The following is a 25,447-nucleotide window of genomic DNA, read 5'->3' on the forward strand; positions in this document are numbered from 1 at the left end:
CTAAGCCGCTTATCAGCTGATCCGATCAGCAGATAAGCCGCTAAAAGCCGCTAATAGCGCTAATCCGCTAATCCGTCAATGGGCTTGCTTTGCAAGACGAAAAAACCGCTAGACGAAGAGAATCAGAGAACGGATTGTTTTCGTCTTGCGAGGCACCACTGTATAGTCCTACAGAAATCATGGGGTTGATTCTTTAACTTATTTTCTGCAGATTTTTTGTACTAGTATGCGCCTCAGTGTTATCTCAAGCACGCCAGTCTCTCTCTTTCTCTTTTGTATGATTGGTATGGTTTTGGCTAAAGTGCTAAAAGACTCAAATCAGTACTAGCACATAGCACAGGCATCCCCAGCCTTCGGCCCTCCAGATGTTTTGGACTACAATTCCCATCATCCCTGACCACTGGTTCTGTTAGCTAGGGATCATGAGAGTTGTAGGCCAAAACATCTGGAGGGCCGCAGGTTGGGGATGCCTGATATAGTATATAGACAAGCAGAGCTGTGCGACAAAATGTTGCCGTTTGTTTGTGTTATGTTTGTGTTATCTGAACTGTGGGCTGAGACAGCTGAAGAATAAATGCTGGCATCAAATATAGTTCCTGCTCTCTTTTGGGCCTTACTTCAAGTAGTTGTTGGTTTTGAACATTTAAAAATGTGATCATTCTGCATGCATGTCAGTGGTGCATTAAGCTTCCAGATAAAACTGAGTGCTTGATCTGCCTGGAAGTAGCCCCACTACTTGTCTGAAATATAACACTGCCCTGCCTGCATTGTAAGGCAGCTGAAAACATAGCCCACCGACCTACAATAGTGTGCAAAGAACTACACTGTAGGCTTGTTGTATACTACTCTCTCAGCTTCGGCCAACCTTAAATTCAGCAGAAGGGATAGAATAACTCTGGACAACCCAGCAGGTTTGTTGTTAAACACCAAGAACCTGACCTGAAATATTTAGTGTGTGCTACAATGCAGGGTTGTCATAATTCACTCTTTTCAGTCACAGCCCCTCCCAACCTGCATATGGGGACAGTGAATTACAATTGCTTTAGAATATTTGTTAGGGTTTTGACTTTGAACTAATGAGTTAGAAAGAGCAGTAACTCTTCTCTTTGCCACTACTTATTCAGTGCCTGGCGAGCATGAGTGGACCCCTGGTGCTCAGTCCCATCTACCAAATCTGTGACGGGGTGAACTCCTGTTGCTTTGTCCCAGCTTCTGCCAACCTAGCAGTTTGGAAGCACACCAGTGCAAGTAGATAAATAGGTACCATTGTGGCGGGAAGGTAAATAGCGTTTCCGTGCACTCTGGTTTCCATCACAGTGTCCTGTTGCACCAGATGCGGTTTAATCATGCTGGCCACATGACCGATAAAGCTGTCTGTGGCAAACACCGGCTCCCTTGGCCTGAAGCGAGATGAGCGCCGCACCCCATAGTTGCCTTTGACTGGACTTAACCGTCCGGGGGTCCTTTACCTTACCTTTACTCTATTGGTTTATATGAGCTGCTCTCAGTACTGTGACTTGGATATAGCTAAAAACCACTTCTCAATTTGAACCAGGAAGTGGCCTATCTAGGCAATGTTCCTTTCTGCACTTTGTGTGACTATTCCAACCACTCTTTCCACTCAGTTATCAGGTTTTTCCTTCCACCAACTCCACCAGTCACTCAATATCCAGTGCCATTGAATTTTTATGGGCCTGGTTTTGGGGGGAGGGGGGTCCTCCTCTTTGGTGTTTTCCGGTAGTTTTTTTTGTACTTGTGCATACCTCAAAGCTTTGAACTTCGAGGTTACTGTGAATCTGCTTCTACCTCTCTTGTGGGTGGGTTTCAGTTTTGGCTACATCATCCTGAGTATAAGACTAGAACTGATATTAGTATATAAACACAATAAAATATTTGTATTAAAATAATGTGACTAAAGTTAGTTACAAGTAAGTCCCTTTTGAAGCCAATGAGATGAAACACCACAGACAAATTCTTGCTTTCAGGGTTTAAAATCGGATTAGAGCTCTGTATTCGATTCTATGTTCAACCCTGGAACATGTGAAAAATGACCCAGTATATCTGAGCCTGTGCAGAGCGAATTTTCTTCACCCTGAATCACAATTCATCAGAATTACGAAGTTTCCAGATAAGAGGCTGATAATTCCTAACAGATTTGAATCCTTGGATTTCTTTTTCTAGAAATTTAAGAACTGCTTTGCCTTCCACTTACTTCAGTGCAATATGTATCCTGATCCTATGCTTACTTGGCCTTTGCTATTTAATACATGTATTTACAGTTACAGACTTAGTCACAACTAATTTACATGTGATTATACTCACTGTTGGCAACTGAATTTACTATAAATATGTTCTCTTAAAAACTATGCCACAAAAAAGCTGTGCACGTCTTCCAAGTAAATTTTGTATGCTTAACCCATGCATTTGAATTATTAGTTTGGTTTCTGTGTTGTTCCTTTTAAAATTGCAGATGAATTCCATGTATATTCATAATCAAAACATGACCTGAATAGTTATCTGTACTACAGTTTCATTTCTTCAGTCTCTGCTTTTCTGCTGAGTCAATTTAACTAACTAAAATAAGCAGGAGAAGCATTTAACCCTGTGACTGTTCAATCTATATTTATTACATACATTAAGGGGTTCTTTCTTTTTAGATGCTGAATGTGTAATTTCCTGCTTCTTATTTGCACTGTTTTGCAGTAGGCATTCTGTCTCACTATGTTTGTATGCATTGAAGTGTGTTTGCTTGCAAACATGCACACACAAACAAATAGGGCTTTTTTGCTAACCCCTGGTCAAATGTAGAATATTTTCTTTTCTTTATGGAATGTAGTTTAATTCTATAAATCTTTCCCAAACAGTGAAGACAGAAACCATATATCCAGTATATTGCTGCCATTTAATATTATTTGAATCTCCAGAACAAGCTGCTTTTTTCTGGAAAGCAAGAAATCCTCTGACTCTAATCAAACCAAGTTCTAAAAAAGAGCGTCTCTTACATTTGCCTAATACCACGATTACCTCACTTTAAGTCCCTCATTACCTGTTTAGTTTAATAAAATACAATTTCAGGAATACTGGGTCAGAAACAACTAGTAACTTATTGGTTGTTGTCAGAGGGGAGCACCAGTAATTAGTTACATTTTCTAGGCTACCTTTCTCAAATGATTAGTGGGAAATACCGTAAATAATAGCCACACCTACCTGGTGTCAGTGATCCAACTAACAGAAGAGGGTAAGACCCAGGCACCTGATCATTTCAGTCTTTTGTACACTGATAATAGTACAGTCATACCCTGGATCCCAAACGCCTTGCGACTCGAACGTTTTGGCTCCTGAACGCCGCAAACCTGGAAGTGAGTGTTCCAGTTTGCGAATGCTCTTTGGAACCCGAACATCCAACATGGTTTCTGCCGCTTCTGATTGGCTGCAGGAGCTTCCTGCAACCAATCAGAAGTCGTGCCTTGGTTTCCAAACATTTTGGAAGTCGAATGGACTTCTGGAAAGGATTCCGTTCAGCTTCCAAGGTACCACTGTATAGGTAAGGCGGGAAAGATCCTATATAAAGGCTTTCATAATTTCTGTGTGTATAGATTGCCAAATTCATACTGCCCAATTATGTTGCATTCAAGTAATAAGCTGTCTGTCTTCAACACTTGTTTAAATGGATTCCCCCCCCCCAATTGTGTATAAGTGTATTATTGTCATACATGAATAGAAAGCTATCATTTTGAAATGTTCCGTGAGCAGTATGAATACTTTCTTTTACTACATTTACAGTTGCTAGCACTATTCAAGATGTTTGTCTTCTGGGCCTTCGTATGTTCTGTGTAGCATTTATTCCTGGAGGAGGGAGGAAAAGAAATTGAAATTTTAATGCTAAGTGGCTTAAGCTTAAAAGCACACACATGCTCCTATTTTTACATTGCTAAAACCCTGACACTACTGTCTGCAGTCCAACTTCAAACACTTTTCAAGGTTAAAAGGCTTGACAGAAAGTAGACTTGGTCTGAAAGTGACATTCTTAGCTGAAGCAAGCACTTTATGCCTACTAACAGTGCTAGCTAAAAAATTTTTTTGTAAAATCTCCATAGACAATTATGCAAATTACTTCTGCTGTTTATCATATTTGACAAGTCACAGATAATAGGAAGATGGTTGAACTTTATTTCTATTCAGTACTATTAAATACTTGTGAAACGCCTGTCACGAGAAGCAGTTAGGTATATAGAGGGAGTACCTACATGTGGCGGAAACTCCTGAAATGTATTTCATTGAAATTTTACCTAAACATTGGCATTTAAAATAAAATTGGGCTTTTTTAAAAAAGTACTAATCTGAAAAAGAAGCTTCCAGTAAACAGACCCTAGAAATACTTGCACAGGTCCTTTGCATTGCCTCTTTCAGCCATATGTAGCCTCGCACATATCCTGGCACATACAATTCCATTGACACCTTTCTTCCAATTCCTGTTGTGTATTGTATACTCTGGCCATTAGAGTTGCTGTCCAGCATCACTGACAACATATGTACGCACATCATTTTATTTGTATGCTGTCTTTCCACACTTCAAACGATGCTCAAGGCAGCGTACAACATGAAAAAATACATAACAACAACATAACAAAAGTAGTCATAAAACAAAAAAGCAAAACGTTTAAAAATAGACAGCCAAACTGAATATTTCCCACATAAATCACAAGATCTGAAATAGATACAAAAGAACCAACATCAACAGCAGCAACAACCCCCCTGCCAACTTCTTCTTCTTCTTTCTTTGGTGATCACTCGTAGCCGAGTAAGATTGTCTTCCATAAACACAGTTTTAACAACAACTCCCCACCCCAAGAGTCCATGCAGCAGCCTCAGCTTTTGTGGCTGTAGTGTCAGGCCCCCCCCCCGCCCCGCCCCCAGGCCAGGGGGGAAAGGCCTGCAGGGCAGGGAGCAGGTCTGCCAGGACTCACAGCCAAGATAGGAACATAAAGAGCTACCTTGGACCAGTGCTCTGACTCTGTCTATCCGGCTACATTGACTGGAAGCAGCGCTCCAGATTTTCAGGCAGAAGTTTTTCCCAGCTCTTCCTGGAATGTTGGGTATCCAAAGCATGAGCTCTATCATTAAGCTATAGCCCGTTTCCCACAGAGAAGTCTCGAGCCCAAAACAGTGCTTCAGAAAACAGGCTCACACCATTCATCCAGTCGGTAAAACTTAATAGTAAAAAAGGCGGTATCAAGTCCAGGAGCCTTTTCTGGTCCTGGGATGTGGGGGAAAGAGTTTGCAGCATCACCTGTTTTGTCTTAGGCTTGGTGAATTGGGCCCTGAAACAATGGGAGATGTTTGGTGCCTTGCTGTCAGTTCAGAGACTAATCTGTAGTAGTTTGTGTATCTATGCTGTGTGTCTCTGTGTGTAGCGTTCTCCCTTTTCTCAGCCACCTCTTGAGATATAAGGCAGCACTCTGGGCTGGTTTCCAAGTGAAGTGTAGCACACATAGCAGACATTGGTCTGTAAAATAAATAAAAAACATCTTGTGCACACGTCTTGAGTGTGTTCTAGAAGATAGTTGAAGGACATACTACTTATGCTTAAACATGTCCTTTTGTTTTATTTCAGTTTCTGCCCTACCTTTCAACCCAGAGAGATCTTCTAGACAGCTTACATATAATAATAAATGAATCTCAGCTGCTTACATTCCTTTGTGATGACCTATCCAGCCTTAATTCCCCACTTCTCATTAGGTCCCTGTGACTCTTTTCAGCCCTTCTCATACCCCTGGTTGCTGACATTGAAGTGGTAGTTGCCTGGCTACAAAGTCCTTATATCCTGATCCATGGTGATGTCCACCCCAAGGGATGGTGATGGCCCAAGCAAGATGGAAATCGGTAGGCCCAGAGTTGTGGAAAAGATAGGAAGGTAAGGCAAGGAGCAGCCAGGCCTTTGTACAAACGCCAAGGGACTGGGGCTGGACTGTGCTCAGCGGTCCTACAGCTGAGGCCCAAAACACAAGTTGTCTCAGTGCATCTTGGAGCAACTGCACTAGGTAGTCATGGTGGAAACCCTGCCTCTGATTTCTGTATGTGGCCAGTTAAAGAATTACTCCCTTTTTCTGCAGCTGGTGACTTTTTTTTTCTAATGTAAGCAGTGGGATTTCACACTACTTTGAAGAGAGCTTGTTGGGGCTTTCCTGATCCTCCAGTGAGTCTGCAGCCCATTCAGCCCCATGGCAGAAGTTTCTCCTTGGGGTTCGGGGAGTATGTGGAACTGCTGGCCCTAGAGCCTAAAAGGCTGCTTTTGTGGGAGTCTTCTGCAACTGAGGATTCCTGGTTTGGGACCATGACACCTCCTCACATTCCCTCCAGGACTGCAGGACTTTTCACCTTCTTCCTTAGTACTTCAGTGTACCAGTCCTGTATAGGGAGAGGTAAAAAGCAAGTAAATATAATCAGCACTCGTAACCTGAAATATGCACACAGCAATTACATGCAGCAAGCTGTGGTTAATGTGTTTTACCTGCATCTGTTGCAGAAACTATATCTCTTGAAATGATCCAGTGCATGTGTTTGTTTTAATATATATTAAAAACTAGTTTCTTATTTGCCGACTAATGAGTAAAAATCATCGATCTATGCATATGTAATATGGGGATAGTATCTGATTTCTGGCAAAGACTTAGGCCTGTGCGCAAGTTGTGCTATCTGTCCTGTAAGCCCTGTTGGTTGCTTCAGCGCAGGGAGAAGTGTGATGTTTTTCACGTACGTAATCAGAAATTCAATGAATGCTCAAAGTTTCTGTAGACTAGTGTTTCTATTTTGAGATTGTAATGGAATAAATTGTTGCAGAATTAATTAGATTAGGATTACAATGTGTTAACATACCAAGTTGCATAAATACTTTGATGCAAAGCAATGAATAAATGTAGGAATTCCCTTTGAAAGTGTAAAAGAAGAGGCCAATATTCATCCAAGCTGCCTAATATAATCTTTATTCCTGTCTTTTCTCTTGAATTCTTAAGCATTCTCACATGTTTCAGTTTTAATCTCTCTCTCTCTCTCTCTCTATCTATATATATATATATACAGCCAAAATTCAAACAGCTTCTGTAGACATGCTTGAATACATGTTTGACTTCTTACCTTTAAACACTAGAATTATGTGATACCACAAACTGCTTTTGAAACTCAACTCTGGTTCGTGAGGAGGTGCTAGGTGTGGAGGGAAACACAAATACTAAGTCATCTAGGTTGTGCAGAGCTTTGGACCCTGTTCCACCTTTTGTGCTTCCTTAAAATCTTTACTAAAATTTATTTAAGAGTTGCACTGTTGTCCTCTGCAGTGCACCAATCAGAGCAAATAGATAACAGACATTACTTTCATTTTAATGGTAATATTACTTAGCTGCTTGTGTTTTGTCCCCCATCAGGTATTCATATTGGAGCTGTATCATCATGAGAGAATCACAAGAGGCGTCCAGGAGTTCCTTGGACAATGAATGGAAGAAGACAAGGAAACAAAAAGAATGTGGCATATAAAAAGGATTTAATACCTGGAGTTCTTGGCCGTGACAAATCTTCAAAAATGGGACTTATTCTCTCAAAATACAAATTACCTTTGGCAGTCATCAAGCTTGGAGTCATGCTATTGAACTAGAAGTAAATGTTTTCAATCTCTTCTTGGCCAGTAACAGAGCATTAATGGATTATGATTTTCCCAAGTTGGAAACATTCATTTTTACCCATTTAGGATATCCTTATGGCTACATAAGGAATAAAACATTTCATACTTAATATTGATCAGAATGGGCAACTGACTTGTCAACAACAAAAATGGCAGATTTTATCGACTGAGCCAGAGCCTCCCAATGCATTTTGTACAAACTGGGAATTGCTGTGCTGTGCAGCCGCCTTCTGAAGGCCATGATGACATATAGACTAAGGATATCATCTTATTGTTGATATCTCCGAGGAGGCATAAGCAGTATCAAAAAAAATGAATGGAGGCAAGGAGTGTGACGGTGGGGACAAAGATGGAGGGCTGCCTGCAGTACAAGTCCCAGTTGGTTGGCAACGGCGGGTAGATCAAAATGGAGTTCTGTATATTAGGTAAGCATTCACGTGCATGTTGGAATAGGAAGTTATTCTGTTTAAGTAATTCCGTGAAAGGTGACTTGATAGCCAAAGTCCTCCTTCTCTAACCCTGGAATGCATTGCCTCACCAGACATCAAAGCCTGGATAGAAGAACTATTTTAACCACCCTGAACCTTCCAACATCCCACTTCATTGGATGTCCCCAAGTTCTTGCGCTACGCAAGAGGAAGAAAAACCTTTCTCTATTCAGTTTCTCCACACCAAATTTCTTTACATCTCCAGCACAGCTCCTCTTACTTGCCTTGTCTCTAAAACACACACACACACACACACACACACACACACACACACACACGTTGTAATCATTCCTCATAGGGGAGTTTCTACTTTCCCTATGCAGGTGGGAAAAAATTATGTCAGAGCTGCTACCCCTTCCCCCACTGGCTGAGAAGCACTTCCACTGCATCCTGTTGCCTCTCATCTACGCTTCTGGGGAACATAAGATTAGATGCTAAGACAGGCCTAAAAAAATGTAGCTCAGAAGGATATTGCAGAATGTGAAAGCCCATTCCATTCCATTCCCAGTTAAGCAAATTCTTCCTTGGAATTTCTCCATACACAGGCCCAACAAAACTGCTAATGCTTGAAAAGATGGAATAGATTAAAATATAATTCTCTCCCCTCCCCCATTTATCTATCTATCTATCTGTCTATCTATCTATCTATTTCTACCTAATTTGTGTTTATCCAAGGTTTACTTTCTCCAGTAGTGGCTCCTTGTGTAAGAGCTTGAATTACCATCAGCTATATACAATCTAACCAACACTTTTACTCAGAGGAGCAACCTCATTGCCCAGAAACACTTTAAAGACTCAGCATATTCCTATATCCCTAAAGAACTGTCTTCTAAGACTGTTTCCATTCATTTCAGATAAACATCAGTTTCCCCGGCTGGGTTTGTGACTGTTTTTTTTTAGGCAGACCTATATCTATGAAATGTCTGTTGCACAGTAGGACTTGGGTCCTGCTATCAATTTGGAATAAACTTGTCTTTAAAAAGCCTGTCTAAGCTTACACTTCTTCTTTTCTTCTTTATTTATTTGGAGGAAAACCTTTTACTACTTGAAATAGGAACTTCTTGAGATTGTAGGCTCTTTTAAACAGTACGAAATGTGAAGCTAATCCTCTGTGTGTACTAGTTCCTCAATCCTTCTGTGCATTATATGTTATCCTGTGCATTATACATTAATAGACAAGCTGGTACCCTGCAACATCCAAGAGAACAATGGAGCAACTTTGAAATGCCTAGCCTTGAGTTCTTGTTAAAATGTAGGTTAGAGAAAAGTAAGTTTGATGTAAGTTTGAACAGAAATTACATTAACTTTTCTGTGGAAACTTTTGCAGACTAGTGAAGCTGTACTCTCTGTTTGTGTGAGCATGCGTGCGTGCGTTCCAAACTGATACATCAATTGTATGTGAAGTATTTTCTAGCAATATTCATTAATGTGCATATTTTACATTTTTCTTATTCTTTCAGTCCTAGTGGGTCTTTATTGTCCTGTTTGGAACAGGTTAAAACGTATCTGCTGACTGATGGAACATGCAAGTGTGGTTTAGAATGTCCCCTCATCCTTCCCAAGGTAAAATCGGATAACTGTGAACATGCTGAATGAAAAATGAATATATGTTGAACTAAATATATTGTTGTAAAATTTTAAAAGTCATTAATTAGAAACAAAACCGTTTTGAAAACAAGATGCATTACTTATTGGCATGGTTCGCATAATTAATCTAAACGGTTGTTTAAAGGTGAATGCTCAGTGTATTTATTTATTTATTTAGTAGGCTAAGTAAGTAAATTTATTTGTATAAAACTCTTCATCCATAGATCTCAGCTGTTCACAATATAAAAGTAGCTCTCGCCCCATGGATCAGTTGCTGAAACTGAAAGTCCCTAACCCCCCCCCCCAGTCATCTTAAGTCCCTGCCTCTTCAGGGGGTTTTTTCCAAGCAATCGGAGACTGTGTCTGTGTCTGTGTACAGCCAATGTCTCCTCTGTACTTTGCATTCCTCTTCTGGTTCAGGGAGACATTGGGTGAGGGGAGCTTGTCGCAGCAGGAAGGGGAGACACCCATGACTCTTCTCCAGCCTGACTTACCTCTGCCTCTTTGCTTCACTCCTCCCCCGCTTTCCCCCTGCTTCAGCTTCTGCATCTGATTCTGGACTTCTCTCTGCCACAGACTCTCCCAGCTCACTAAGCCCTGTTATTGCCTCCACTTCTGGCACCTCCTCTTCCCAATCTTCTCCTTCTGACCACTCATCATTGTCCCACCATCACGCTCTGGGCTCTGGTTCCCCAGCTGACTCCTCCCATCATTCCTCTATATCCCAACCAGTCCATGATAACTCCACATTGCAACATTTGTGTTCTTATTACTGCCAGTGGTCTACAGTACACAAGGATTCTGTTTTCTGTTTGTTTGTTTGTTTGTTTGTTTGTTTATCTTCATCATTCTGTGATCTTCATCAACCAGGTCACAGAGTGCTTTGCAGCATCTAATTAACATAATGACAAATTCAGAAATAATCAAACCATTAATGAATAACCAGTTGCATTTAAAAACAATGTGCTATAATCAAATCGATACTATACAGTAGAGTAGTGGACAGCAAAATTGTAGTGGCTTTGAAAACCACAATTTGTCCATTGCTTTCTTTCCCCTGCAGTGGTGCTCTTTCCTGTGTTTCCTCCCTAGTAGCAGTTTGTGTGAACTCTCTTAGAAATTCAGTTTGCCAGATATACAGTAGTAGATAAGGAAGAGTGTGCAATGACCCAAGGCAGAAGAATATATAGTAAGGCAGAATAAGCAAGGTGCCCTAAGGGAACTTATTTATTCACAAAATAAGATAAAGATATCTACAAAAAGATAAAACAAGAAAATCTAGAAAGAATCACAGCCATACTTTAAAACATACAAAAGTTAAGATACTAAAACAGATTAAAATTACATCAACTTTCTAAGCATCTGGGTAGGCTTGCCTAAAAGAACATGTTTTTATCAGGCACCGCAAAAGAATACAGTGAAAGGTGCCTGCTTGATTTCAATGGGCAGGAAGTTCCAAAGAGCAGGTTGCTGCCACTAAATGGTTGAGTTCTTACAAATGTGGGATGGGTTTTATGTGGCACCTGTAGTAGTGCCAATTGAAGCGGTCGGGAGTGCATGGGAGGTGGGTGTACAGTAATCTCATAGGTAAACTGGTCCCAAGTTGTTAAGGGCTTTATATGCTAACAGTAAGATATTGAACTTGGTCTGGAAGCAACCAGTGCAGATCTCTGAGCACAGATGTTGTATTCTGACAAGGCCTTAGTCCTGTCAGCAGTTCTACACTGCAGTATTCTACACTGACAGCAGCTTCAGGATCAAGCATGAGTGAAGCCCCACCTAGAGCGCATTGCAGTAATCCGGTTGCCTTCTTTTGAATGACTCTTAAACTGGAATGAATGGAACATGGTCTGGTCTCCCAAATTGTATAGAATACTAGCACAGCTGAGGGGCTGCATCTCATGTAGGAATCTGTGACTGTCAAACAGCTATAACAAAGGCGGCATTTTTTCATCTCTGCCAAGCTAAGCAGTTGGCTCCTTATCTCTCTCGCCCTGACTTAGCCACTGTGATCCACGCGACGGTCACCTCCAGACTGGATTATTGTTTCTCGCTCTACGTGGGGCTGCCCTTGAGACTGACCCAGAAACTCCAGCGGGTGCAGAATGCCGCAGCGAGACTCCTTATGGGGTCTTCGCTGCGAGATCACATTCATCCGGTACTATACCAGCTGCACTGGCTCCCAGTGGAGTACAGGATCAGGTTTAAGGTGCTGGTTTTAACCTTTAAAGCCCTATACGGCCTAGGACCCTCGTACCTATGGGACCGCCTCTCCTGGTATGTCCCACAGAGGAACTTACGGTCTGCAAATAAAAACATCTTGAAGGTCCCAGGCCTCAGAGAGGTTAGGCTGGCCTCAACTAGAGCCAGGGCTTTCTGGGCTGCGGTTCCAATCTGGTGGAACACTCTGTCACAAGAGACTAGGGCCCTGCAGGACCTGACATCTTTCCTCAGGGCCTGCAAGACAGAGCTGTTCCACCAGGCCTTTGGTCAGGGCGCAGCCTGACTCCCTCCTCTGGCAATCTGCACAGAATTTTGCTTAATGGTTGCCATCAATTTGATTTTAATTAATTTTTATAATGAAATGTTTTTAGAATGTTGGATTATTTGATTGTTGTTAGCCGCCCTGAGCCCGGCTTCGGCTGGGGAGGCCGGGATATAAATAAAAAAATTATTATTATTATTATTATTATTATTATTATTATTATTATTATTATTATTAAATATCTGACAAAGCAGACTTGACAGCCACGTGGAGCAAGTTTCCCTTTAAATTCGTATCATCCTGAATGAAGGAAATGGCATTGAAAATGCTACAAAAATGGTGTCTAACTCCACTCTACTTTGCCCACATAAGTGCTGCCCCCCAATGAAAGAAGATGCCTTCACCCCTGTATGGCTCCCCTTTAACACATAAGCAGCCCAACAAGACAACGACAAGAATCCGCCAACAGCATAGAAATCAATCTGGCTAACCTGATTCAAAAACAGCCACCCAACCCACTCACACATGAAAAAGCTCACCACAGCCAATCACAAACAGCCACACCTTAAGCCAACCCCAACCTCTCTCACCACGAAAGGAAGACAAGCAAATAGCAAAGAGAACCTGAACAAGCAACGCTGACACAAAACCCCACACATACATTAAGTAAAATAGAAACATTGCCACCCGGCCCTGCTCCCACTCACCATGGCCCCCTCCACCTCTCCCCCCCCTTTTCTTCTTAATCTAATACTAATGTGTCAACAAATGAAACTGATCTGTAGAAAATGTAACTTGAAAAAAGAGACATTGCATATACTTTTGTAAACCAATAAATCTTTAATAAAAAAGTTTTTTTTTAAGTGCTCTCCCCCCCCCCGGCACCTGATGGTGGGGCTGTATGTTGCTGGGGGTCCCGTCAACAAATGTGCTGGGCCTATACAAAGGTGTACACGTTTTGGGAAGAGGTGCTCAGGGAAATGTTATCAAATTGGAGTTTTCATGAGATGATGTGGGATAGTGGAAATTTTTTTTAATGCAAGGTACCACAATTTGTACCAGCAGAACTTTGAGCAGAACCATTGGTTCTCCAGTCATCATCCACTACAAGGGCAGCTCAGAATAAGTGTGCCTCCACTGTATGTTGTGAATTTTGATTCCTCTAACATGCCCATTATATAATCAGATTTTGAAGAAAATGAGAGGGGCTTACTTTGGGGGGGGTAGTCTCTTAACCCAAAAAAAAAATCATAATATAGTGTTTCTGGTATTATTTTTAAGGTATTTAATTTTGATCCTGGAGTTGCTGTGACACAAAGGACAGCTGAAGATGTTAAAGCAGATGAAGATGTCACTAAGCTATGCATCCATAAAAGGAAAATTATTGCAGTGGCTACACTTCATAAGAGCATGGAAGCACCTCATCCTTCATTGGTTCTAACTAGCCCTGGTGGTGGAACAAGTAAGTTTGGCTTTTCGCAAGTGGGAGGAAGAAATTCAATGTTAATGTTCAGAAGTAAGTAATGTAAGAGGGAGAATTAATCTTCAAAAGTTGTTTATTAAAAAATAGATATGTTAAGCTATCAAATCTTATGAGGTGATTTTAGAGGACCATATGTCCTTTTTACACCTTGCAGAGTCATTTTACTTTACTCCACTAATCCTAAATCACACCCTCCTAGGTCCTGGATCATTTATCTTAGTGGAGCCATGGGTCACTGATGGAGTATGTGCTATGCGTGCAGAAGATCCCATGCTCCATCTCTGGTATTTAAAATTAAAAGGATCTCAGGTAGCTACTGTTCTGGAACATAGATTTCCTGGAGACTGAGAAGAGACTGCTAGCCAAGAGTAGACGGTTGGCATCCATCTGTCTCGGAAGACAATGGAGGCGTGCATCTTTGGGGATGAAGTCAAACTATTGGAAGTGGACAGGACTGGGTTTTTAAGCAGAGGTTGGATGGTCATCTGTCATGTATGTTGAGATTCCTGAATTGCAGAGAGTTGGACTAGATGACCCTCAGGATCCCTTCTAACTCTACAACTCTGTGATTCTACCCCAATGGAAAAGAGCTTAATATGTGTGTGTTTTCATAGATAGGTAGATCAGTGTGGAACTTCCATATCTTGGGGAAATGCTGACATTGTAGGCACACACTAAACCTGGCATCAAAATACAGCACCCTTAGCCAGCTGCACTCCACTGGTACCCACTCCTATGCAATTACCCATTTTGGGCCTTCCGTGTTCAGTGTCAATAGAGGGAATAAGTTCATGCCCTTCCAAACATTCCTATAGCTTAGTGCCACACAGCTTTCCTCCTTCAGTCATCCACATTGGCCTAGAACAATGTTGGGGAAGTACAACCAGGTACTGAAGATCAATATCCTATCGCAGCAGGGGATATCCTAATTTTCCTTTTTAATAGCTGGCTGTTTTGAAAGTTTTTATTTCATTTATTTATTTTATTATATTTATATGCTGCCTTTCTGTCAAGGCACCCATGGTAGTTCATAAATATTAAAATAAGGAAATGCTGCAAAATATTCTTGGGTCAGATTAGGAGCTGATGAAATGAAGTCCCTGCCCTGGGCATTTTTGCCTTCTCTTGGGGCAGATAGGTCTTAAGCAGCCCCAAGGCAACTCAGGAAACTGATAGTTGCATCAGGAGTTTATGGTTATGCAGCTGCTGGCCTGGATAAGGCATGGTAGGTCACATTTTGATAAAAGTACGTTGCCCTAAATTATTATTGAACATAAATGGTGCTGGCTGGGACTGATGAGAGTTGGAATCCAAAACATCTGGAAAGCACTAGGTTAGTTAAGACTGGCATAGGAATAAATGGAATAGGTTTCCTACCAGAATCCCTGGTGGAAGACCATGGCACATTACAGAATTTTGTGTTTAATGTACTTGGATGCAGTTCTGTCCAGAGGGGGGGAATTATTCTCTTTTGTTATATTTCATTTCATTCTACAATAGTAACTCTTCTCTCATGTTTTTTATTTAGGTGCAACTCCAATAGTACCTTCACGAGCAGCAACTCCAAGATCAATGAGGAATAAATCACATGAAGGAATTACCAATTCTGTGATGCCAGAATGTAAAACTCCTTTCAAATTGATGATGGGGTCCTCAAATGCCATGGGAAGGCTATATGTGCAAGAGATGACTGCAAACCAACAACAAGAACTTCATTCTGTCTATCCCAGGCAGAGATTGGGCAGTAATGAACATGGACAGAAATCTCCATATCGTGGCGGCCATGGAGGAATGCCTAGTCCAGCTTCATCAGGATCACAAATATATGGAGATGGTTCCATCTCTCCAAGGACAGACCCTCTTGGAAGTCCAGATATTTTCACGAGGAATAATTCCAGTTTTCATGGAGCACCCAATTCTAGTCCTGTTCACATGAACAGAACTCCTCTGTCCCCACCTTCAGTAATGCTACATGGTTCTCCTGTGCAGTCATCTTGTGCAATGGCTGGAAGGACTAATATACCTCTTTCCCCAACCCTGACCACAAAAAGTCCAGTAATGAAAAAACCCATGTGTAATTTTTCAGCTAGTATGGAAATGCCACGAGCAATGTTTCACCACAAACCACCTCAAGGCCCTCCTCCACCTCCTCCACCACCACCACCTTCCTGTGCTCTTCAGAAAAAGCCATTAACTTCGGAGAAGGATCCGCTTGGCATTCTTGACCCCATTCCTAGCAAACCGGTGAATCAGAATCCTGTTATCATTAATCCAAGTACTTATCACTCAAATGTTCACTCTCAGGTACCTGTGATGAATGTAAGCATGCCTCCAGCCGTCGTCCCTCTGCCAAGTAATCTCCCTTTGCCAACTGTAAAGCCTGGTCACACAAACCATGGGAGTCATGTGCAAAGAGTTCAGCATGCTGCTTCAACCTCCCTCTCACCCTCCCCAGTAACATCACCGGTTCATATGATGGGATCTGGAATTGGAAGGATTGAGGCTTCGCCCCAAAGATCACGCTCATCTTCCACATCATCTGATCATGGAAATTTCATGATGCCTCCAGTAGGACCACAGTCATCTTGTAGTAATATTAAAGTTCCTCCTCGATCACCAAGGTCAACAATAGGGTCTCCTAGGCCATCCATGCCATCAAGTCCTTCTACAAAGACTGATGGACTCCATCAGTATAAGGATATCCCTAACCCATTGATTGCTGGAATGAGTAATGTATTGAATCCTCCAAACAATGCAGTTTTTCCATCTGCATCTGCTGGAAGTGGGCCCATGAAAAGTCAGCCTGGCTTGCTGGGAATGCCTTTAAATCAGATCTTGAACCAGCACAATGCTGCCTCCTTTCCAGCTAGTAGTTTACTCTCAGCAGCAGCCAAAGCACAGCTAGCAAATCAAAATAAACTTGCTGGTAACAATAGCAACAGCAGTAGCAATTCTGGAACTGTTGCCAGTGGTGGCAACAATGATGGGCATAGCACTTTAAATACCATGTTTCCTCCTACTGCTAACATGCTTCTACCATCAAGTGAAGGGCAAAGTGGTCGAGCAGCACTACGAGATAAGCTTATGTCTCAACAAAAAGACCCTTTGAGGAAAAGAAAACCACCAAACACTACCGTGTTGAGTTTGCTTAGGCAGTCTCAGTTGGATAGTTCTGGAGTTCCTAAATCTGGGCCTGACTTGATAAGAAAACAGAATCAAGGTTCATTTCCCATTACGTCTATGTCCCAGTTACTTCAATCCATGAGCTGTCAAAGTTCTCATATGAGCAGCAATAGTACTTCTGGTTGTGGGAGCTCAAATACTGTTTTGCCTTGCTCTGCTAACCAGCTGCATTTTACAGACACTAATATGAACTCTGGCACTATTCATAATTCACTGGCACAAGATTTACCTTTAAGAGGAGAAAGTATGCACTGCCAGAATTCAAACACTAACTTTGGCCATGGTACTAGTCCTGGCCCAAACAACCATCTTGCAGGCTTAATAAATCAGATGCAAGCTAGTGGAAATTGTGGGGTGCTAAGTCAACCTGGAATGACTTTAGGAAACTCACTACATCTGAACCCAACTCAGCCACGAATCCAAGCACCCTCCAATCAAGTGATACCAAACAGCATTGTGAGCAGTTGCAGTCGAACAAGTCCTGAAGCAGGTATGTTTCCTTTAAAAGCTGGTATCTAAAAAAATTGAATGATCGTTTCAGTGTCTTTTTACGTCTATATTTCATTGGAAATGGAAAGTTTCTATTTTGAGATGCAATTTATTTATTTCTTCATGCTTCTACCAACCTTTTCCCCAATGAAAGCAAGAACAGCATCTTATAGCTTGGTTATAAATACTGTTTCCTTTTAAACGCCTTTGGACATTGCTTAGATATAGCTGGTTTTTCTCGTATAGTTATGTATTTTATAGTGATAGATAGATGGTTCAGAAGGGTCAAGGATGTTAAGATAATTGGCTAACACAACGGCTCACTTTGCATATAACTCTAAGCCAAAGCAAAATAGGTGGGCTCCCACAGAGGAGAAAACCATAAGGTTTGTCCTGTGGTTTGCAGCTCATGATTTGGAAGAGCTGAACCATGAGTCCAGGTTTGGAACCAGGTGTGCAGAAAAATATTGGTTAGGAGGAGAGGAGAGATGAGACGACGCCTGATAGACTGAACATGCTCAGAGGCCTCCTACATCACTTGAATAGAATTTGCCTGATCCAACCCATAGCAGTTTTAGTAGCCTGAGGAAGGGGAGAAGGATCAGAGAGGGGAAGAGATCTGTATCCCTTAAAAAACGGATTATGGAGATAATTTGGAGGGAAATTATGAAAAAGCGTACTTTTTTTCGTTCCTCACTCACACACCAGAGTGTGTTCTAGAGTAAGTAATGAGCGTTGGGATTAAGAAGAACGTGCTGGATCATCTAGCCCAGCCCAGCATCCTCTTTTCAGGGTGGCCAACCAGATGGCTATGAGAAGCACACAAGCTATGATTCTCAGCAGCTGATATTCAGAGTCACACTACCTCTAAAATGGAGGTAGAACATAGCCATTAGGGTTACACCACAGTGTTTGGTTACAGGTCCACACTTCTTGTTTCCTATTTGCCAGCCATCAAAAATATCAGCTACATTTAGCATATAGCAGCCTTATTTTAAATGCTGGATTTTATTCAATGCAAGCTTCTTAAATACACCAAACAGTTTTTTGTGCTAAGTTGAGTCTTTTATTGTGGATTGGATTAGGCACCTGTATCTAGACCTATTAGAACTTCTGCACTGGTAGAACTGGTTCAGACCAATGAATTTGATGAATTTAAATTGTTATTAAAGTTTAGGTTTGATAAGCCTATTTGAATAATTTATTTGGGGAGTTGTAAATCATTTTATTTTATTTTTGTCTATGGCTTTAAAAATTCTGGAAACTTTACTAATGCCCAAACGAAGCTCTAGAAATCACATTTCTAACAACCCATAATGAGAAATTCTGTATTTCCTCCTTTTGACGAAGCCAGCAGGTTGCATCACAGTGTCTTATCTACAAATAAGCACACTTTTTGTTAGCCTCTTTGCATACTATTTTTGATTTCATAATAGGATTTTTGAGCAAGATGCTTCTGACAAGTGTGGCTAAACTAATCTTTGGAAGGATACTTATCTATATTTTTCCCTTTCAGATCGGTAGTTGAAAAATAAAATAGCTCAGGCCAAGAAATGGAAGTTCTTTTTCTAATATATTCTACACACATTTTGTTTGCTTTTGGCCTGTCATATGCTTGCTTAGGGAGACAAATCTGGAAAGCTAAAACCAAGTTATATAAATAGTAGTTGTGTTTAATACTGAAGCACTGAAGTGCAGTTTGATAACATTGTGCTGGCTAGATGGTAGATCAGGAGGGGGTTGCATTGGACCCTAAATTATGTAATCTCCGCAGGCACTAGTTTCTAGAGGCATGTTACCCATAGGCTTGTTACTATTGACTCACAAAATTCCATGATTATGAAAAACTACTAAAGCTTTAATATCAGCCATATGAATTTCAGAGTCTGGAAGGGTTTTTCTGAAGAATCCAGAAACTGTAGTCTGAAGAAACCTTATATACACACATCTAAGAACTAGAATCTCCTAAAATAAAGTGTGGTACTAAATGATGTTCATTCACTTCTGCGATACCTTTTGTTTTTGATTATGAGATGAAGCTAATTTCATGGGGAGGTGGGGCTTCTGACTTATAAAACCCTATTGTTTATATTATAAATACAGTGGTGCCTCGCAAGACGAAAAGAATCTGTTCTGTGATTCTCTTCGTCTAGCGGTTTTTACGTCTTGCGAAGCAAGCCCATTGACGGATTAGCGCTATTAGCAGCTTTTAGCGGCTTATCGGCTTATCGGATCAGCTGATAAGCGGCTTAGCGGCTTAGAAAAGGGGGGGAAGGGAAAAAACCCGCAGGAACTCGCAAGACATTTTCGTCTTGCGAAGCAAGCCCATAGGAGATTGGTTTTGCGAAGCACCTCCAAAACGGAAAACTCTTTCGTCTAGCGAGTTTTCCGTCTTGCGAGGCATTCGTCTTGCGGGGCACCACTGTACAACTGATCTATAAAGGAGAACTGAAGACAGCATTCTGCCAGAGGTAAAGCTGGCTGCACACATCAAAGGAATTTATGAATCAGCTCTGTGTCAAAGACCTTCAAATCATCATCACCTAAAGTAGACAGGTGTGTTCTCTTCTGTGCCAGATTCTGGACACTGGGTTTTTACTTCTAGAGGCCCCTTATTGTTGGGTATGCAGTGGTTTGTATAAATTGCCTAACTACAGTTATTAAAAAAATAAAAATCCAGTGATGCTCTCCACTGATAGAAGGCTCTTTGATCCAGCAGGCTTCATTAAGCTGAAAGGAACAGGTGAATTTTGTGAATTGCCCCTTGCTCCTGCAGTCCCCCAAGCTACCTACCACACAAGGCCCCCATTCCACCTGAGCAGATTTATGGAGTGGGGGGGGACCGCGGACGAAAGTGGGGCAGCAAAATTGCCTCACCCCATTTTGCTAACTGAAGTTTCCACTGGATCAAAAGAGCCATCAGCAGAGATACACAATTGGTATTCTACGAAAACCTATAATACCAACAGAAATGAAAGATGACATAAGTGCACAAGATGCAGCAGCCATATCTGTCTGGCACTGGAAGAAACCAGAGTGAAATACTCTTGCAGTGAAATGCAGACAGGAAGAACTGTCTATAATTGTGACGCTACTGACATAATCTGGTTCGTACCATTAGATAGAAAAGTTAAACTATCACCTGATTGCCTTACAATTGCCCAACAGGTTCTTCCTTGCTTGTGGGTGATGCCTGAATGATTCTGCATCCTCACCAGTGTAACATCTGATAAGGAATATACAAGCACAATTTGTTAATTACTATTAATTCAGTTTGCATACTGCCCTTCCTCTGTAGATCTCGAGGCGCTTCACAATATAAAAATGCAAGATAAAAACACAAAACACATAATAAAAACAAGAACAGAAATCCCACAAACCTATAAACTCGCCTCCCACAAAGGATATAGGATTTTAATTAGCCAAAGGCCCAGTTGACAAGGAACATTTTTGCCTGGCGCCTAAAGGTATGTAATGGAAGACACCAGCCTCCTTGAAGAGAAAATTTTGCAAATGTATGGATGGGCATAGCTGTAGCACCACTTACATTGTAAGCATATGAGAAGAGTTAAAATATTTGCACTCTTCCCACCATGCACACTGAGAGCCCATTGCAGAAAGAATGAGAAACAGCCCACAGTTGCCCTTGAAGAGGTACAGAGGTACATCCATAATCTTTAAAAAGAATTAAAGAAAGCTACCTAGCTGTCACATTAGGAAGAACACTTCAGTTTGGGGGAGTGCAATAAAGTGGTGTCGAACTTCTTCCTTTTTTTGACTAGGAAATGCAAGCATTTAAGCCATAAAAGGTTAATGGCAAGAGGAAACTAAACCTAAAACAAAAAGGAGGAGAATCGGGTGTGAGAAGACCGTTACTGCACCACTTCTTGACTAAGCCCTGTAGGCAAATGTTTTAAGGATTTCTGGCTGGAGGTAGGGAGAGTTAGCAAAAACTATTGGTGAATTCTGGTGATGCCTGGGAACCATCATATCTGGCTCTTGACAGGCGACACATAAATAAGGTGGCAATTTGTCATATGGGAGTTGAGAAAAGCAATTCAAAAAAACCCAACAACTATTAGTAATCAAAAGCCCTCATAATGATAAATTGTAAGTTGGTACTTTACCAAGAATTTAAAAGCAAAAAGCAGCATCTTCTTGATGCATTTTGAGCGGGATAACCTTTGCTGAAAGGTAAGGACAGGGTGCTGACCAGTAGCGGAGAGGAGACTGTGGTGTCACACAGTACCTTGTGTGAAGGTGACGCTTGAAAACTGAACAGTGACATAAAACATGTTTTTTAAATGTTAACTACATGGAGTTTATAGTAATCTAAGCTATGCTGATTTAAAAAGAAAGGTCTTTTATAGATGTGTGTGTGTGTGTGTGTGTGTGTGTGTGTGTGAGAGAGAGAGAGAGAGAGAGAGAGAGAGAGAGAGATTATGTGGTTAGGAACACAGAGTCTGCCTTCCACAGAACTGGATCTTTCCAGGTCCATCTAGCATAGAATTGTCTACACTGAATGGCAGCAGTTCTCCAGAGTTTCAGACCAGGGACATTCCCAGCCCTATGTGCACATGCTTGGAACTGAACCTGGGACCTTCTGCATGTAAAACAGATGTCCTAGCACTTCATCCATGTTTAGACAGCATACCAAGAGAAGATAGCTTTACTAGGGCTGCTGTACGCCTGGAATTTCCCGGACATTGCTGGGATTCGTCCATCGAAAATGACGTCCAGGCAGTATTTTTGAAAAGCAGCCAAAATGTCTGTGAAAACCTGGATGTATGGCAGCCCATATCAGAAATGTTTATTTTTTTGGCGATTTTGCCGAAAAAAGGGGGGGGCTCAACAACTTTGCTTCCTCCCCCCGAAAAAGCTCAACCCAGCACAAGGAAATAAATCAAAACAGATATGATTGCAGGATTCTGAGGTGGTGTTAGAAATTGCTCTTGGCCAGTATTTACAGAACAGAAGGTAAACATTTTCAACTTTGTAGAAATGCTTTTAAAATGTAATTTTAGCTTTTATATTGTAATGACATTAAGTTTTGCAAAGAACCCAGTCCTATATTCCTGCATCAGCATTCACTTTTTAATTTATTGTGGCATATAGAAATATGATGGGTATTTAATTGGCAATAACTCATAAATATTTATTTCAGTACAACTAGGCTACTTATTTTTATCTTGCTCTTTAATATGTTGAAATAAAATTAAACACCTCAGAACTTTAGGTAGCATTTATTAATGACTCGAAGCTTCTCAACTTTTTTAAAAATAGGAAAACTTGAGAAATCAAGCATATAGTTAATGTCTGTCATATGCATATAGAATATTTGTATATGAAAGGAGCTTGAGTTTCTTGAATGAGGTTTTTATTATGAATTTATTCCATATAGTACCTCCTTTTCACATTGCCTGTCAAAAACAACCTTTTGCCAAATATTTCACCCATCTTTTATTTTCAAACAATTATTCACAATAGAGCTGTGCATGGACTGTTCTATCCAAATTATGCGGCTGATTTGTATTTTATATATATACATTTTTTCAGTCTTTCAAAAATTTACAGACATACAAATTACAAAAACACAAATCACATACATTTCTAATACACATATATTTGACTTCCATTCCCCCTTTTTGTGGTTCCTTTTTAATTTTCATACTGCATTTTCCACATTACTCCATCTTTAAGTTATTCTTTAGTTTTTCTTAATTATATTTAGCTGCTTGATTTACATTAAACCTTCTAATGATCTTATTTGCATACATGAGTTTTTCAAATATTTCACAATCTTTAATAGTAAAAAATTATCTTCCTGTAAATCCAGAGCAGACCAGATTTGGACACAATAAGCTCTGGACTGAAGTCGAGGGGGAGGAAACAAATCTTCAAAAATACCATATACTTGAACTGAGAACCAAAATGGCCATATCTTTATTGTTTGTTTGCTAGTTTCACATAAAGCAATAAAATATGCAGACATGCTAATAATAATAATAATAATAAATAATAATAAATTTTATTTATATCCCGCCCTCCCCAGCCGAAGCCGGGCTCAGGGCGGCTAACAGCAATAAAACAGTACAAAAGTACAACATAAACAACATTCTAAAATCATTCATTATAAAAATTAATTAATTCAAGCCACTAGCAACCATTGGGCCAGAGCTCTGCGAAGATTGCCGAGGGAGGGAGTCAGGCTGTGCCCTGGCCAAAGGCCTGGTGGAACAGCTCTGTCTTGCAGGCCCTGCGGAAGGATGTCAAGTCCCGCAGGGCCCTGGTCTCTTGTGACAGAGTGTTCCACCAGATCAGAGCCACAGCCGAAAAAGCCCTGGCTCTAGTTGAGGCCAGCCTAACTTCTCTGTGGCCTGGGACCTTCAAGATGTTTTTATTTGAAGACCGTAGGTTTCTCTGTGGGGCATACCAGGAGAGGCGGTCCCGTAGGTACGAGGGTCCTAGGCCATATAGGGCTTTAAAGGTTAAAACCAGCACCTTAAACCTGATCCTGTACTCCACCGGGAGCCAGTGCAGCTGGTATAGCACCGGGTGAATGTGATCTCGCAGCGAAGACCTCGTAAGGAGTCTCGCTGCAGCATTCTGTACCCGCTGGAGTTTCTGGGTCAGTCTCAAGGGCAGCCCCACGTAGAGCGAGTTACAATAATCCAGTCTGGAGGTGACCGTCGCATGGATCACAGTGGCTAGGTCAGGGCGAGAGAGGTAAGGAGCCAACTGCTTAGCTTGGCGGAGATGGAAAAATGCCGCCTTTGTTATAGCTGCAATCTGCGCCTCCATGGAGAGGGAGGTGTCGAAGATTACATGCTAGCCACTACAAGGGGGCTTAACCCTGCCAAATTACTGGCAAACAGCTCAAAGGGGTTTTAATGCTAGGCACGTTTTAAGTTCGCTTTTTCAAGAAAGTTTTTTTAAAAAAAAGATTTTACTGATGTATATAATATTGCATTGTTTGTGTCTTGCTTGTACACAGGTAGTGTGCAGTGTACTGGACTGTGTACAATGTACCCACAACACACATATACACAATACAATGTATTGATAAAGACAGACACAGAAAACCTAGCATTCTATAAATAAAACTTATGTAAGAGCTAGAACCAGTGATGGGCCAGCTCTTGGCCCTTAACACAGCCTGGGACAGGTTAACTAAATTGAAGCTGTTAAGGAGTATTATACCTCACCATATAATGGATTTGGATGGGGTGGGGATTCAGCTTCAAGGTCTTGCAACCCTAATTATTCCTTTGTACTTGCAATGAGGGGTAGCAAGTACCAGGCAACTTCCTTTTTCCCTTTTCTTTTCCCAACCCTCCCAAGCTGAGGGTTGTGCCTGCATTTCTCTCTACTGTCAGCACTCTTGCGAATAGCATGGATGCACAACCCCTGTACTCCCATCAATTTTTTAGAAAGGTTTCACAGCATATTATGGGAGTCCATCACCTCTTGAATATGCAGGAACATACTCCAAATGGCTCTGAGACCTTGTTCTGTTATCTAGCACATCCACGTGCAGGATACTGGCTTTTCTTACATGGGTAATGATATAATTAAACTGTAGTAGTTCTAGTTAACTTTTGGTTACACATTGGTATCATGTTCAGTCAATGACTCTTGTGATTGCAGTCAAGTAGAAACTTCTTAAGTGAAACAGAATACACTATTTTGTTCCCTAGAAAAAAACGTTTCATGTTCCCTTTCATCAAAAGGCAATTGTTTTTGCAATTCTGGTATATCTTGTCAGAGCAGTTGTCAGATATTCTGCTCAAGAGACTTGGTTCCTATCAATACTGCACTACAAATGTGCATTAAACTCATACTTTTATACCTTTAGGCCTGTCTATCCCAAAGTCTCTTGTGGACTTGAGTTTTTTGAGGATTTCTTAAATATTGTATCAGAAATCCCCAGGCCCTCTCAAGGAACTTTAGTTTCCTGGTTTCACTGGGAAGAAGAGTTCCTAGTTGCCAAATTGCAGTGCTAATCACTGAAGAGTTTTTTGGCTGTGAAAATAGAACAACTGCTGCAAAGTAACACC

At 41.1% G+C, this 25,447-nt stretch overlaps 1 protein-coding gene across 7 annotated transcripts in view; it reads left to right on the forward strand.

The window, feature by feature from the left end:
• Positions 1-25,447, forward strand: part of MBD5 (methyl-CpG binding domain protein 5) — a 112,443-nt gene that overhangs the window by 65,097 nt on the left and 21,899 nt on the right. For 3 of the 7 annotated variants that reach the window (XM_083493098.1, XM_083493103.1, XM_083493101.1), the window contains exons 3-7: positions 5,760-5,914; positions 7,422-8,100; positions 9,624-9,726; positions 13,517-13,697; positions 15,247-17,391. In XM_083493098.1, coding sequence (XP_083349224.1) covers positions 7,988-8,100; positions 9,624-9,726; positions 13,517-13,697; positions 15,247-17,391 — 2,542 coding nt within the window. In that variant the 5' untranslated portion in view covers positions 5,760-5,914; positions 7,422-7,987. Of the gene's footprint in view, positions 1-5,739; positions 5,915-7,421; positions 8,101-9,623; positions 9,727-13,516; positions 13,698-15,246; positions 17,392-25,447 lie in introns of all 7 variants that reach the window. The other 4 variants (XM_083493097.1, XM_083493102.1, XM_083493100.1 and 1 more) reach the window with 2 other exon arrangements.

This window comes from Podarcis liolepis (assembly GCF_965112155.1).
Source record: "Podarcis liolepis genome assembly, chromosome: 1".
NCBI lineage: Eukaryota > Metazoa > Chordata > Lepidosauria > Squamata > Lacertidae > Podarcis > Podarcis liolepis.